This window comes from Canis aureus, chromosome 9, assembly GCF_053574225.1.
Source record: "Canis aureus isolate CA01 chromosome 9, VMU_Caureus_v.1.0, whole genome shotgun sequence".
Classification (NCBI taxonomy): Eukaryota; Metazoa; Chordata; class Mammalia; order Carnivora; family Canidae; genus Canis; species Canis aureus.
This window is the reverse complement of record NC_135619.1, coordinates 27,457,880-27,473,974: the sequence shown is the minus strand read 5'-3', so window position 1 is coordinate 27,473,974 and position 16,095 is coordinate 27,457,880. Positions and strand designations below refer to the sequence as shown.

At 37.4% G+C, this 16,095-nt stretch overlaps 1 protein-coding gene across 3 annotated transcripts in view; it reads left to right on the top strand.

The window, feature by feature from the left end:
* Positions 1 to 16,095, top strand: part of MDGA2 (MAM domain containing glycosylphosphatidylinositol anchor 2) — a 786,794-nt gene that overhangs the window by 473,960 nt on the left and 296,739 nt on the right. For all 3 annotated transcript variants that reach the window (XR_013386160.1, XR_013386159.1, XM_077909189.1), the window contains exon 4: positions 8,330 to 8,526. Coding sequence is in view for 1 of the 3 variants with exons in the window: in XM_077909189.1 (XP_077765315.1) it covers positions 8,330 to 8,526 (197 nt within the window). In the remaining 2 variants the exon portion in view is untranslated. The remainder of the gene's footprint in view (positions 1 to 8,329; positions 8,527 to 16,095) is intronic.

Genomic DNA, 16,095 nt, shown 5'->3' with positions numbered 1-16,095 from the left:
ACCACTGATAGCTCTTTAATACTGTAATGGTGAAATTGTTAAAACCTTCACTGATGATGAACAAGGATAGGTACTAGTGGGAGATAATGCACTATGAATTCAGTATCTTTGGCTTTTGAAGAATTCAAGGGAAAGTAATTATTATAATGATGATCAAATCTGTTTCTGCTGTTCTATTCATGCAGTGGAGAAAAAGAATGAAAGACTGAATGTGAATAATAATGAATTGAAGGTGATATGTGAGAATAAGATCTCTTTCATCGAATATAAAGAGACTCTCATCTTTAGTCAGAGATCATAAAAGCTGATAGTAAGTGAGGCTTAGGATGTATTTAAAAGCATAGCAGAGCTTTATAGAAATTTGAATCCTTACCCCCAACAAATCAGCTAAGCCAGTATCTTAAACCTGGTTGAGAACAAGTAGAACTCTGATTTGGAGTACATTTGAGTTTATCACTTAAGATAGCTTGAAATTCAATACTCCATAAACCTTCTGGGCCTGCAGAAGTGGTCTTTTCCTTCAAATTAAGGGCTATCATGACCACCTTGCTTAAAGATGATTCAGAAACTTCTTCCTTTTATGGTAATACCCCTCTGAAGATATACCTCCACCTCCATTCCTGGGCTCCAGTTCAATATATAGAGTCAATAGATGTCATCACATGGCCACAGAAATGCTGTAAGGTAGGAAAGGGTCTATACTTCAGATGAGTGGCAATATTTACTGGCAGGTGTTGGGAGAGTATATATGGAATTGGATCCTGAGGCTTCTGGATCAAGTGGGTTGGAGAATAAGATTGAATAAGATTGAGGATGGAGAAGATCAAATGGGGATAGAGAATAAGAGTTTATTTATATGATAGTATTCTCCCATGTTATAAAATTTGACAACTTGACAAGGATAGGAGAGAGTTGCTGCTGCTAGATAGCTGTTGGAAGCTTGAGGAAAGCAAGCTTTCCCAATAAAGGAAGTATAAATGTCAGAGCTGCTGTGCATATGGTAAAAAAATGTATCAAAAAACTCAGGTATCTAAATATGCTAAAGTGAATATACCCATTCACTATCTTCTTTGTAAAGTCTTTGAAGACATCCCTAAAGCATTAAGAATGTGCTGGTGACTGAGATTGAACAGCATTGAGAAGCTCAGAGGTAACTTGTTCTCTGTAGGCAAATGTTGATGGTATATGATGCTAATACAAAATTGAGATCCCTGATAGGAATGAGAATGTCAAGATCTCAACATAATAGAATCTAGATGTCAGTGCTTAGTTGTCACAAGCAAGGTTGGGCAGAGTTATCTTAATGAGTAGCTAGTGAAAATGCACCCAGCGCTATAGACAAACAGAGAGCTCTAAAGATGAACAATAAAACATAGCATCCTACAGGGAAAAATAAGTGGACAGTCAACAAGGGAATTATCCTGTCTACACTATTAAAGAAATCAGATGGATGATCAGGAGGCTGAATATGGTCACATATTTTTTTTGAATTATGCTATTCTTTGCCCAATTGCTGCACCTAAGGTAATTTTCATACTTTGAACTCTTTGACTGAAGGGGAGATTGAGTCACTAGAAGGAACCCAGCAACACCATTCCAAGTGTATATGGTAATGATTCTCCAAATTCTTTGTTTAAAGAATCTATATCTCCTTACTTGAATAACCATTTTCTAGGAAAAGCAAACTTGTGAAACATTTTGAGGACTATGATACACAGCATCTAAGTTGACCTTAATACCTGATATTCTACAGAATTTTCAAGCCCTTATATTATTAGAGTTGGACATATAGGTGCCAGGTAATAAATGGAATTGTGGCCTATGGTAGGCTCACATTGGGTCTACCGATCCATAGATCCACCCTGTTGTCATTTATCTTGTCTCCAGTTGTGTAATTGGAATGGACATATTTGCTAGTTGTCAGAACCTCCATATTGATTTCTTGATATTTTGAGGTAGAGCTATCCTAGTGAGAAGGCCAAATTGAAGCCTCTGACACTTCCCCACTTTGAGCTGAGATTTATTGAACATAATATTATATCCCAAGGGAAATAGAGATTAATGCCACCCTTAACACCTTAAAAGATGTGCTGGTGGTAGTCCATATCATATTTCATTTATTGATAATGTTGTCTCCTGATGAAACCAGAGGGAACCTAGAGGAAGACAATGGACTATGACAAACTCATCCAAGTAGTGCCCTCATTGCAGCTTCTACCAGATCTCTATTTTTGCTAGAGTAGGATAACATGGCCTAGGTACATACTGTGTGTCCATTAATAACTGTTAATGTGTTTCTTTTCATTTCTGTTAGGAAAGAAGATTACAAATAATTTGCATTCACTTGAGATGGACAGTATCATATATTTGCCCTAAAGCTAAATTAACTCTCACACTCTTTCATAACATTCTGTTGAACTTGTTATTGGTCCACTATACCAAAGAGATCATGTTTATCAGTCCAGATAAACAAGAATTGGCAAGTACACTGAATATCTTGATAAGACATTGCATAATCCAGAGAATTGGAATAAGCCTATGAAGATTCAGGGGCCCACAGTATTAGTAAAATTGTACAGATTCTGTTGTATGTGCCTTGCCAGGTTATCCTCTCCAAAGTAAAGCACCAATTATTGCATCTCACAATTCCTACCTTCCGAAGGAAACACAGTGCCTGCTAAGTCTTTTTGGGTTCCACAGCACACTCCACACTTGGAAATACCATTTCAATCCATTTATCAGGTAATTCAGAAGGCTTCAACTATCAACTTCAACTATGTTTCACAGTAGGAAAGGGTTCTCTAGTTTGCCTATGCTGTGATGTAAGTGACCCTGGGGCCTGAGTCATATAACCTATCAGTGCTGGAAAAAATGTATGGTTTACAGCAATACTGATAGAATTATAAACTAAATTTATAGGATTATTGGTAAGACCATGCTTTCTAAAGTCAAGAATAATTCCCCTTTCATAAAATAGCTCCTAGTGTACTACTGGGCATTGGTAGAGATGAAGTATCTGAATATGGAATATCAAATGACCATGTGGTCTGAACCACCAATCACACATTGGGCTTTGTCACATCTACCAACATCCAGCCATAAAATAGGTCAGATGATAGAATATGGCAGTGGGAAATTCAGGATAAGGTATGGCCAGGATCCAAGGACCCAAGTAAGTTGTACAAGAAGGTGCCCAGATCCTCATGGTATCTATCAGTGTTTTGCCAGTTCCTTCTTCTCAGGTCTTATCTGCCCACAGAGTGGGTTACTTAGAAGTTGATGGTGAAGAAAAAACGCTAGACTTTTTTATGATGGGTCACTCAGTATATGTATGCAAGCCAAAAACTGGACTGCTGCTTCAGTACTGCCTCTCTCTGGGTTGTTCCTGAGAGAACAAAGGGACATCTTTCCAGTGGGCAGAACTTTGGTTTAGGTAGTGTCCCTCATCACCTGCTTTGAATGGAAAGAGATGTGTTCGGGTATGCTGATGGATCTATGGGAGTGCATATTATTGAAGACCAAAAAGTATCCACCACAGAAGCACAAAAGGATGAAGCAGAATTGCACAAACAGTTGATAACAACCAACTTCTGTTACTGGCTTCTCATAAATAGCACAACAGGCTCATGAATAGAATTGCCATAATGGTAGGGATGGAGGTTATGCATAAGCTTGAACCATGGGTCCTCGTCCATGAAAGTTGATCTATCTACTGCCATTATTGAATATCTAACCAGGATGCAACAGAGACCAACACTTGACACAGTAAAAGTGCTATCCTTCAAATTTCCAACCTATCCCTTGGTAGCAAGTTGGTTATATTAGTTAGACCTCGTTTACCCTTGATGTGACTACATCATTTGGACTGGATTTGACATATATTCTGGGTATGGATGTTTATGCTGATGTCAGCAACAGCCCTATCCAAGGGCCTTTAGAATGTTTTATTCTTAACACAGGATCCCATCTAACTACTCATGGGATGAAAAGCACATCTTGCATAAGTGAAGATAGAGCATTGGAAACATTGCCATGGAATTCTCTGGTCATATATTCTCTATCACCTAAAAATTCCAATTTACTAGATTGATAGAATGGCCTTTGGAGGAGGCAACTGAGTCTCAGAGAGATAATGGCTGGTAAGCAAGGGGTCCTATTCTCCAAGATAAAGTGTGCATTCTAAATCAATGACTATTGTTATATAATGTGCTTTTTTAAAAAATATGGAATACCTAGGCTTAAAATCAAAGAGTGACCCACTTAGTACTATCACATTCAATGATGCACTTGAGGAATCTCTGTTTCTCTTCCTGAAACTCTGAGCTCCACCAGTTTAGAAGTCCTAGTTCTCAGAAGAGGAAAAGCTTCTATTAAGCGATACATCAAGAGCCCCATCAATCTTCAAGCCATTGCTGCTACTCATTTACTTTAGGTTTTCTGTGTTAGGAAAAACAGATAAGAGGAATCACCTTTCTGGAGGGAGTTAACTGGTCCATATGACCAGCTGGAGGTAGGACTGCTGTTACACAGTGAGAGAGTATATAATATGTTGATACCCAGATAACCCACTGAATGATTTCTTGGTATTCTCTTGAGAAATTTTGGTGGTAAACAGATAGGTGCATCAGTAATGACTTGAGAAGAATGTAGTGACCTGAGGAGTAACCTACTTATGCCAAAGAATTTACTAGACCAGGATGGGAACAATTTAGAATGGTAATAGTAGAAAGAGATGAGGAATATCATCTCACCACAGTTGCTTGTGACAGTAAGTAACCTACTTATGCCAAATAATTTACTAGACCAGGATGGGAACAATTTAGAATGGTAATAGTAGAAAGAGATGAGGAATACCATCTCACCACAGTTGCTTGTGACAGTTTTCCCGGGACTAACCAGCATCTTGAAATAGCTTTTCCCAGATAGAGTGAATTATCATATCTAGAACATGTATCTAAGCAGATGCTATAGTGTACCAGCCAGACCCCTTCCTCAGTACTGAAGGACTCATTCCTCCAGCTGCTGAGAGTTTAAGCAGCTGATGGCTATCAGCTAAATCCTTCTTTAGAAATTGCCCTAAACCAAACAGAGCTATCCCTCCTGAGGTCATGCACCCTAGGTGGGAATAGCACACAGTCAAGGGCTGGTTGATGGAGAGGGGATGGGGTCTAAGTCTTAGTTCCCTTGCCTTAGGGCAGGACAGCTCTGAGGAGATACTACAGCTCCATCACTTCTCTAGAGGTACAGAGATTTTTGTTGCAACTGTGCTGTAGCTCAGCTCTCCTCCTTGACAATCTTAAGTCGTTCACTCTGAGTGTTGATCAAGAAGGTACTTCCCAATACACGGGTACCTATATCTTAGAAACTCTTTTCCAAGAAACCTGACCTAAACAAATACACATATTCAGTAATACTGTGTAGAGTTTATATTAAATGTATATACTGTTTTAAGTGATGTATATGTATGTATATAAAACTACATATAAATGTATATGTGTACAAACCCACACACACAGAAAATGTATTTTTAGGCATGCCATTATTTGACTTTTCTAGAAGATATCTTGTTTTTGTCGTGTTTGTTTTTTAGTCTAAAAAATATCATTTAGGAGTTTTGTGAAATAGAAATTCCTAAACATGGGTGAATCCAACAGATAGTTCTGCCAATACAATATTCAGTAAGCCATTGTCACAGGATTAGATTCTCAGAAGGCCAGTGATCCAAAACTTACAGAGATCAGAGAAGAGCATGTTTAAATGTTTGTTCGCGTTTGGTCTATTCCTGACTGAGTCCATTGACACCACCACCTAACAAAGAAAGAACTGGGTATATGCCAATAAATGGATGTTGTAAAGTACAATAATAGCTATTTGGAATCCAAGGAGAATCATCATTGTTACATTGATTACCATCCAATTCTGTTTTCTTCCTAAACTTGCTGGCTTCAGAATTTTGTTTTTACAACATAATACAGCTCATGTCTTCTGAAAATGAGACTATGACTAAAAGAAACTATGTTTTGAGTAAGAAAAAAAATAGTTTACAATCAACTCACAATACCTTTTTTTTTTTTTCAAGTCTCTAAGACTGAATTCACCAAATCAATCTTCTTTAGGATTTGATTTGTATGTGAAGGACTAATCACCAAATAAGTGAATGTTTTGTAGATTTAAAAGGCCTTTAAACATTTCATGATAATGATGCTGGTATCCCTAAGTTCACTGATTATTAAAACCACATAACATACATCCCTGCACAGCTAATAGAATGAATTGAAACTGAAATTTCCTTAAACTTTACCAAAAAAGCAGCAGTCGGTCCGTAAATTTATACTACTATAATTAGAGGCCTTTGAGGTAGCTGTGAAAAGATTCTAATGTTGGGGGGAAAAAACTCAGAATGTTGCAAAACTAGAAATTTAAGTAGGACTGTCAAGCAATTCACATTTGGAAAAAACTTTTTTAAAACTGGGAAAATTTGGGATTCTGTTCTTTGATTCCTTAGGGCAGCTATTACTTCACTACTTTTGTTGGCTTTTATTATTTTAATGCATCACGAAGAATCTTTTCTAAAGAACAGTGCCTTTTAAATATTCAGGGTAGCATGTGCTCACACACCACTATTCTTATATTTATATAATATTGTAGCTTCTCTTCAGTGTTCACATGAAAGTATTGTCATGTAAAAAATCACTAGCCTGAACAAATGACAAAATATCACTTTTATCTATTTAAAATGAGAGTTGAGTGCATTATGAATTGGTGGATAAAGATAAGGAAACAACGTAAAATAAATGGAAGTCTAAATGAAACTCCAATAATGATGAGTAATAATAATAGCTAACTTTTATCGAGCATTTACTATGTGCTTAAGGCTTTAAGGACTAGCTCATTTAATTCTCTAACAGCCCTAATAGTATGGTACCATTATTATTCTCATTTATTGATGAGGAAGTCTAAGAGCACAAAGTAATCTTTGAATTACCAAGAGCACTAAGTAATCTTTCAGTTAGAAAGCCAAAAGGGGCAAAGCTGGATGAAATTAATATTTAAATACAGCAAATGTTTGCCTCATATTTAGTAAGTACATACTAGGTTAATAGTTGCACATGGAACCAAGAGCTTGTTATTGTTGTTATTGATTTATTTTTCCCCATTTTTTTGTTGAGGTATAATTAACATATAATATTATATTAGTTTCATGTATATATGATTGTATATTTGTACATATTGCAAAATGATCACCACAATAAGTTCAGTTAACATCTATCACCATGCATAGGTACAGATGTTTTGTTTTGCTTTTTTCCTGAGATGACAACTTTTAAGATCAATTCTCTTAGCAACTTACAAATATACAACACAGTTGTTTTAAAGCAAGTTCATTTTTTAATCTCTTCTTCTTTTAATGAAAGAAACTGGAATATGGTAAATCAGGAGTTGGCAATCTTTGGCAGACTATGGCCCATGAGCCAAATCTGGCTGAGGCATTTGCATTTGTAAATAGTTTTACTGGGACTCCGCAACATTCATCATCCACTCCTTTACTTAACTGTCTTTGTTTTCACACTACAATAGTAGGATAAGGTAGTAGAGAGAAAGACTCTATGAACCCAAGTTCATACAAAGCCCAAGATTGTATTGTTTGTTTTTTTTACCCCCAGAAAAGTTTACTAAATATTGTGGTATATATCCCTTCTTTAGAATACATGTAAGATGGCAAAAATTTAGTGCCCATCACCTGTAGTAGGAACATTAATGCTTTTAACACAACCTTTTATTAGCACATTTCAAATTAGCAAATATAATCTGGGAAATAAAATCTGAGATGAAGGAAAAACTTAACCCAGTGTAAGATCATATTTTCTTAATATAAGAATAATAATTTTTAAACATAATTCTTGATTGCTTTGAATATATTAGTTATAATTGTTTGGAAAAGAAGTGTATTAAGGGAAAGAGTCTGTTGAGCTGTTTGGTATTTATTTCCCTGTCACTGTGTTTCATTGTTTCGGCTAATCTCTTGAATTTAAAGGTCTTGGATTCCGATCTCTCTCATGGAGCTCTGTTGGAAATATGCAGTCATTTGCACTATCTCAGCAGGCAGAGCTCTTAGAAAGTAGCTATTGTCTTCTCTGCCTATCATCGGAACTTTCTCTAAATGAGTTCAATAAACTAAATTTTAAAAAAGTGAGTCTAATGATAAGCAATAAAATCCCTTATGAAAATGCACCTTTGGTCAGATTTTATATGTTTAATACCTATAAAAGCCGTGTAACTCATAATAGTGTCATTTGGTTGTTTTTATTTTTTTATTTATTTTTTTTAGATTTGGATGACCCAGTAGTAACTGTTCATCAAAGTATAGGTGAAGCTAAAGAACAATTTTACTATGAAAGAACAGTGTTCCTCCGGTGTGTTGCCAATTCCAATCCACCTGTTCGGTATAGCTGGAGACGTGGCCAGGAGGTATTACTCCAAGGATCTGATAAAGGAGTTGAGATTTACGAACCCTTCTTTACCCAGGTAGGAATTAAGGTATTTACACCCCATTCTGCTAAAATATATTCCTAATTCAGAGAGCATGCAATGTTACGTCTACTTGAAGAGTCTTTCCAAATCTGACCTTTGACTGAAAGATAATTCAAACAATAAAAGGCAATTTGTTATTTTTTATATGGTAATTAAATTTAAAATGTTAACATTTGAAAAAAATTAATGTGTCCTAATTTGTATTTCTTTATAAATAGGTTCATCTAGGTTTCACTAAAGTACATAATTTTACATTTGCTGACTGCTTTGTTTTTTGTGGAAAATATTTCTTAAAGGGAGTGATTTTCATTTTCTTATTTGCAGTGGCAAATATATTTTAAAAGAATGAAGAAATCTACTTGAAATTCATTTAATTTTGATTTTAGGAAAAAGTGTCTTCCATTTCTTTTGTGCATTTTGGGTTTTAACTTAGTTTAAAAATAGATCCTACTCATGTAAAAACTAAAATATCTAATGAGTCATTAACTTATTTAATTAAAAAATTGAGTTAATTTTACATGGAGTGAATGTGATATGAAATATTCTTTTATAATATGTATCAAGTAGAGAATCAGTAATTCTCAAAGAAGACACTGAAATTTGTAAGAATATTTGAATGCCGTTATATTATAAAGCTTTTCTGGTGACTAGAAAGAAATACAAACCTAACAGACAAAGTAAAATATTTTTAATAAAAATGTCTATGGAAAATACTCAAAATATCTGTGACCATGAATAATAATTTTAAAAAGATATAGGCAATAAGATAAACAAGTATTTGACCACATTATCTGTAGCTTTGAGATTCTATGTGATTGTAACTAGGACAATATACAACTAAATTTTATATATTATGAATATTCTACTTTGAAATATTAAGGATAAATATGTTTCACTTCTCAACTCTGTAATAATAGAAGGTCATCCTGAATTTGTAAATTTCTCAGCATCTAATTTTTCACCATTAAATATATTTCCTTATATAATGAGCCGTTTACTTGTAATGTCTGAGTCCAGACCTCTATGATTAATATAATTGCCAATGTTTAGATATTAACTGTAAAAGAATGCATGATTATATAAAAACATCTGAACACATCATATATATTATTATATTGCTATTTGTAGTTATAGATTAGCTGGGACTTGCCAAGATATAAATATCTGAAAATCATTGTTACACATGTGTTACTACTGAGACTACCATGACACAGCCTGTTTCGATCTGACCCTCTCCTGACTCAGGACATTGCAGTATCAATAGCCTTCTGTCAACAAAGAGGATCAGGTTTTCCCCATACATTCTATGTACTATAATAATACATCCTTCAGTTTTTAGTAATATCATTTATTTTCTTAGAAAATTAACAAAATATTTGTTACCAGTATTTAGTTGCTTGGGTGCGTTAAGGTTTTGAAATCAGATAAATTATCACCTACCATTTGTTTTTCTATTGTCAGTGTTTTTTTAGAATATGTATGTTGTTTTTTAAAAAGTTCTTATTTTAATTTCAGTTAACATACGATGTAATATTAGTTTCAGGTGTACAGTATAGTAATTTGATACTTCCATACATCACCTGGTGCTTATCACAAGTGCATTTCTTAATGCCCATCACTTTTTAACCCACTTCCCCAATACCCCCCTTTGGTAACCATCTGTTTGTTCTCTGTAATTAAGAGTCTGTTTCTTGGTTTTTCTGTTTTTTACCTATTGCTTGTTTAATTTCTTAAGTTCCACATATGAATGAAATCATAGTATTTGTTTTATTCTGACTGCCTTATTTCACTTAGCATACTCTGTAGCTCCACCCATGTCCTTGCAAATGGGAAGATTTCATGCTTTTTATAACTAAATAATATTCCATTGTCTTCTTCATCCACTCGTCAGTTGATGGACACTTGAGCTGCTTCTGTATCTTGGCTCTTGTAAATAATGCTGCTATAAACAAAGAGGGGGGGGCATACATATCCATTTGAATTAGTGTTTTTATATTTGGGGGAATACCCAGTAGTGTGATTGCTGGGTCATAAATTAGTTCTATTTTTGATTTTCTGAGGAACCTCCCTACTGTTTTCTACCATAGATGCACCAGTTTACATTTTCACCAACAGTGCATAATCTCCAACACCTGTTGTTTCTTGTGTTTTTGAATTTAGCCATTCTGATGGATGAGAGATATGGTTTTGATTTGCATTTCCCTGATGACATATGATAATGAGTATCTTTTCACATGTCCGTTGGCCATCTGTTTGTCTTCTTTGGAGAAATATCTGTTTATGTTTAATTGGATTACTTGGTTTTGGGGTGTTGAGTTTTATAAGTTCTTTATGTATTCTGGGTACTAACTCTTTATCAGATGTGTCATTTGCAATTTTTTTCTAATTCTGTAGGTTGCCTAAAATGTGTATGTTGTTAAAACTTAGAAAACAATTTTTCCTTTAGAATCTTGTGAAACGTGGTAGTTTTACAGATACTGAGGTAACACTGTATAGCCGTTTATTACCTGTAGGTGGGTCTGATCTCTTAGGCATATGTATGCCTAATGTGCCCTGTCCAAATTTTGGGGGGAGGGAATTATACTTTCAAAAATATTAGGTGGGGCGGGGCAAGATGGCAGAGGAATAGGGTCCCCAAGTGACTCGGCCCCACCAACTTACCTGGATTACTTTCAAATCATCCTGAAAACCTACGAATTGGACCTGAGATGTAATGAGAGAACAGCTAGAATGCTACAGAGAGAAGGGTTTGCGCTTCTAACAAGGTAGGAAGGCGGAAACAAATAAAAAAGACTCAAGTGGGTGGGGGACCTGCGAGGAACCGGGCTAAGGGGGACGGTGAGAACCTCGGGGACAGCAGAGCCCAGCCCCGGAGAAGCGGGAACTTTAAAAATCCGCGCCAGATTCTTCCTGGAGGGAAGGGCGCTCAGCAGGGAACTCGGGCAGGACCCAGGAGGGACAGTGGAGCCCCAGGTTCCCGGGGTCACTAACAGAGGAGGTGACCCCAGAGGAGAGCGCACCGCACACCACGGGCGGAGCTCAATAAAGGGCTGGAGCCGCCCGGCGGGGCCTCGGGGAGAAGCCGGTGGGTCAGGCGGGGGCTCTGGGCGAGGGGGCTGCGCCTGCTGCCTTCGGGAGCCCGCCCGGGGAGTGCGATTCCAGCGGTGAAGGCCCCAGAGCCCAGGGCGCCGGGGGACACAGCCCAGGATCCTGTGCTCCCCCCGGGACAGGCGGAGGTGGGGAGGGCACAGGACAGTGGGGACGCTCCTGCCCCCGGCACTTCGACTGTGCAGATCAGGACCCCCGCTGCCCTGGGAGCATCCAGATCTGTGCGGACTGGGAGCCGCGGTAGTTACTGCGGGAGCTGACTCCAGGGCTGGAGAGCTGGCCACCGCCAGTGGGGTTGTTCCTCCTGGTGTCACCCTGTGCCTGGGAGGGGCGGGGCCTCAGGGAACAGGGGTCTCACATGATAAACAGCTCCCACTGAGCCGTGCACCTGGCAGGGGGTGGGGCATCTCCCCCAGGTGCACACACCTGAGAGTCAGCACAGCAGGCCCCTCCCCCAGAAGACCAGCTGGAAGGACAGGGGGAGAGCAAGTTCTTGACAGAGCAGTACTGGAAAGCTCCAGGGGAAGTTGAGGGATTTACAGTATACAGAACCAGAGGGTACCCCTCCTTTTTTTTTCTTCTGTACAACTCGTTTTTATATCAGACTGTACTTTCCTTTTTTTTTTTTCTCTTTTCCCACCTTAACTACAATATTTTAGCACCTCTTCATTTTTAAGATTCTTCCTTTTTGTCTTTCATATTTCTACAATACAGGTCCTAGATGTATTTCCCACTTCTAGATTCTTCAACGTACTCAACTTAATTTTGAGAGATATACAAGATATCTTTTTTTGTTTTGTGTTTTTTGTTTCCTCTGCCTCATTTTGTTCTACAATGATGGAAGTTAATACCTTCTAAAACATGACCAGCATGCACCCAGAACCAACTGGTATACTGTGCTGGTTCATTCTGTGAGATCCCTAATTCCCATTTTGTCCCCCTCTTTTATCTCATTTATGTTTTGGTGGTCAACGTTGGGGCCCTCTACAAGTATTTCTGCTTTATATAAATTTGGGACTATGTATCTTCTAATATACAGAACTTAATATACTGAGAAACAAGACGATCAGCCTCTAGGACACCTCAGGTAGACTACATTCTCCCTTCACTACAACTTCTTCACCTCTACCATCTTCCAGTCACCCCCTCCCCTTTTTCTCCTTTTTTTTTTTCTTTTTTTTTTTTCTCTTCTTCTTTAGGATCCTTAGTCTTTTATTTTATACTACTTTGTTTTAAAATTTGTTTTTCACTTCAGTGGTCCTTTTGTTTTATTTCGTTCTGATCTTTGTTTTCAACTTCTGGTCTCTGACCTTGGCACAATCATCTAGGGTGAAATTTACCTAGATCGTGGTTTATATTCTTGACACTGCCCACTCATACAGCCACTCTGCACTGAGAAAAATGACTAGAAAGAAGAACTCACCACAAAAGAAAGAATCAGAAACAGTACTCTCTGCCATAGAGTTACAGAATTTGGATTACAATTCGACATCTGAAAACCAATTCAGAAGCACAATTATAAAGCTACTCGTGGCTCTGGAAAAAAGCATAAAGTATTCAAGAGATTTTATGCCTGAAGAATTTAGATCTAATCAGGCCGAAATTAAAAATCAATTAAATGAGATGCAATCCAAACTGGAGGTCCTAACGGCGAGGGTTAATTAGATAGAAGAAAGAGTGAGTGACATAGAAGACAACTTGATGGCAAGGAAGGAAGCTGAGGAAAAAAAGAGAAAAACAATTAAAAGACCATGAGGAAAGGTTAAGGGAAATAAATGACAGCCTCAGAAGGGAAAAATCTGCTTATAATTGGGGTTCCAGAGGGTGCCAAGAGGGCCAGAGGGCCAGAAAGCATATTTGAACAAATCATAGCTGAGAACTTCCATAATTTGGGGAGGGAAACAGGCATTCATATCCAAGAGATAGAGAGGTTCCCTCCCCTAAAAAAAAAAAAAAAAAAGTTCAAAACCTCAACATTTATAGTGAAACTTGCAAATTCCGAAGATAAAGAGAAGATCCTTAAAGCAGCAAGAGACAAGAGATGCCTAACTTATATGGGGAGAAATATTAGATTAACAGCAGACCTCTCCACAGAGCCCTGGCAGGCCAGAAAGGGCTGGCAGGATATATTCAGGGTCCTAAATGAGAAGAACCTGCAGCCAAGAATACTTTGTCTAGCAAGGATCTCATTCAGAATAGAAGGAGAGATAAAGAGCTTCCAAGATAGGCAGAAACTGAAAGAATATGTGACCACCAAACCAGCTCTGCAAGAAATATTAAGGGGAACTCTGTAAAAAAAAAAAAAAGAAGAAGCCCAAAGTAGTAATCCACAAAAACAGGGACTGAAGAGGTATTATGATGACACTAAATTCTTATCTTTGGATAGTTACTCTGAACGTGAATGGGCTTAATGATCCCATCAAAAGACACAGAGTTTCAGACTGGATAAAAGAGCAATACCCATCTATTTGCTGTCAACAAGAGACTCATTTTAGACCTAAGGACACCAGAAACCTGAAAATAAAGGGCTGGAGAACCATTTACCATTCAAATGGTCCTCAAAAGAAAGCAGGGGTAGCCATCCTCATATCAGATGAATTAAAGTTTATCCCAAAGATGTAGTAAGAGATGAAGAGGGACGCTATATCATACTTAAAGGAACTACCCAACAAGAGGACCTAACAATCATGAATATTTATGCCCCGAATGTGGGAGCTGCCAAGTATATCAATCAATTAATAACCAAAGTAAAGACATACTTAGATAATAATGCACTGATACTGGGAGACTTCAACACGGCGCTTTCTGGAAATGACAGATCTTCTGAGCACAACATCTCCAAAGAAACAAGAGCTTTAAATGATACACTGGACCAGATGGATTTCATAGATATTTACAGAGCTTTACATCCAAACGCAACTGAATACACATTATTCTCAAGTGCACATGGAACTTTCTCCAGAATAAACCACATTCAGGTCTCAACCAATACCAAAAGATTGAGATGTCCCCCTGCATATTTTCAGACCATAATGTTTTGAAACTTGAACTCAATCACAAGAAGAAATTTGGAAGATACTCAAACACATGGAGGTTAAGGAGGATCCTGCTAAAAATGAAAGGGTCAACCAGGAAATTAGAGAAGAATTAAAAAGACTCATGGAAACTAATGAAAATGAAGATAGAACCATTCAAAATCTTTGGGATACAGCAAAAGCAGTCCTAAGAAGGAAATATTTTGCAATACAAGCATCCATCAAAAAATTGGAAAAAAAGTCAAATACAGAAGCTAACCTTGCACCTAAATGAGCTGGAGAAAGAACAGCAAGTAAAACCTACACCAAGCAGAAGAAGAGAGATAATAAATATTTGGGCAGAACTCAATGAAATAGAGACCAGAAGAACTGTGGAACAGATCAACAAAACCAGGGGTTGGTTCTTTGAAAGAATTAATAAGATAGATAAACCATTAGCCAGCCTTTTTCAAAACAAAAGAGAAAAGACTCTAATTAATAAAATCATGAATGAAAAAGTAGAGAACACCACCAATACCAAGGAAATACAAAATATTTTAAAAACATATTATGAGCAGCTATACACCAATAAATTAGGCTATCTAATTTATTGATATATCAATATCTAAGAAATGGATGCATTTCTGGAAAACCACAAATTACCAAAACTGGAACAGGAAGAAATAGAAAACCTGAACAGACCAGTAACCAGGGAGGAAATGGAAGCAGCCATCAAAAACCTCCCAAGACAGAAAAGTCCAGGGCTAGATGGCTTCCCAGGAGAATTCTATCAAACATTTAAAGAAGAAACCATACCTATTCTACTAAAGCTGTTTGGAAAGATAGAAAGGGATGGAATACTTCTAAACTTGTTCTATGAGGCCAGCATCACCTTAATTCCAAAACCAGACAAAGACCCCACCAAAAAGGAGAATTGTAGACCAACATCCTTGATGAACACTGATGCAAAAATTCTCAGCAAGATACTAGCCAATGGGATCTAACATTACATTAAGAAGATTATTCACCATGACCAAGTGGGATTCATCCCCGGGATGCAAGGCTGGTTCAACAGTTGTAAAGCCATCAACGTATAGATCATATCAACAAAAGAAAAAACAAGAACCATAGGATCCTCTCAATAGATGGAGAGAAAGCATTTGACAAGATATAGCATCCATTCCTGATCAAACATCTTCAGAGTGTAGGGATAGAGGGAACATTCCTCAGCATCTTAAAAGCCATCAATGAAAAGCCCACAGGAATATCATTCTCAATGGGGAAACACTGGGAGCCTTTCCCCTAATGTCCACTCTCACCACTGCTATCCAACATAGTATAGAAGTCCTAGCCTCAGCAATCAGGTAAAACAAAAAAAAAAAAAAGAGAGAGAGAGAGAGAGAGAGAGAGAGAAAAGGGCATTCAAACTTGCAAAGAAGAA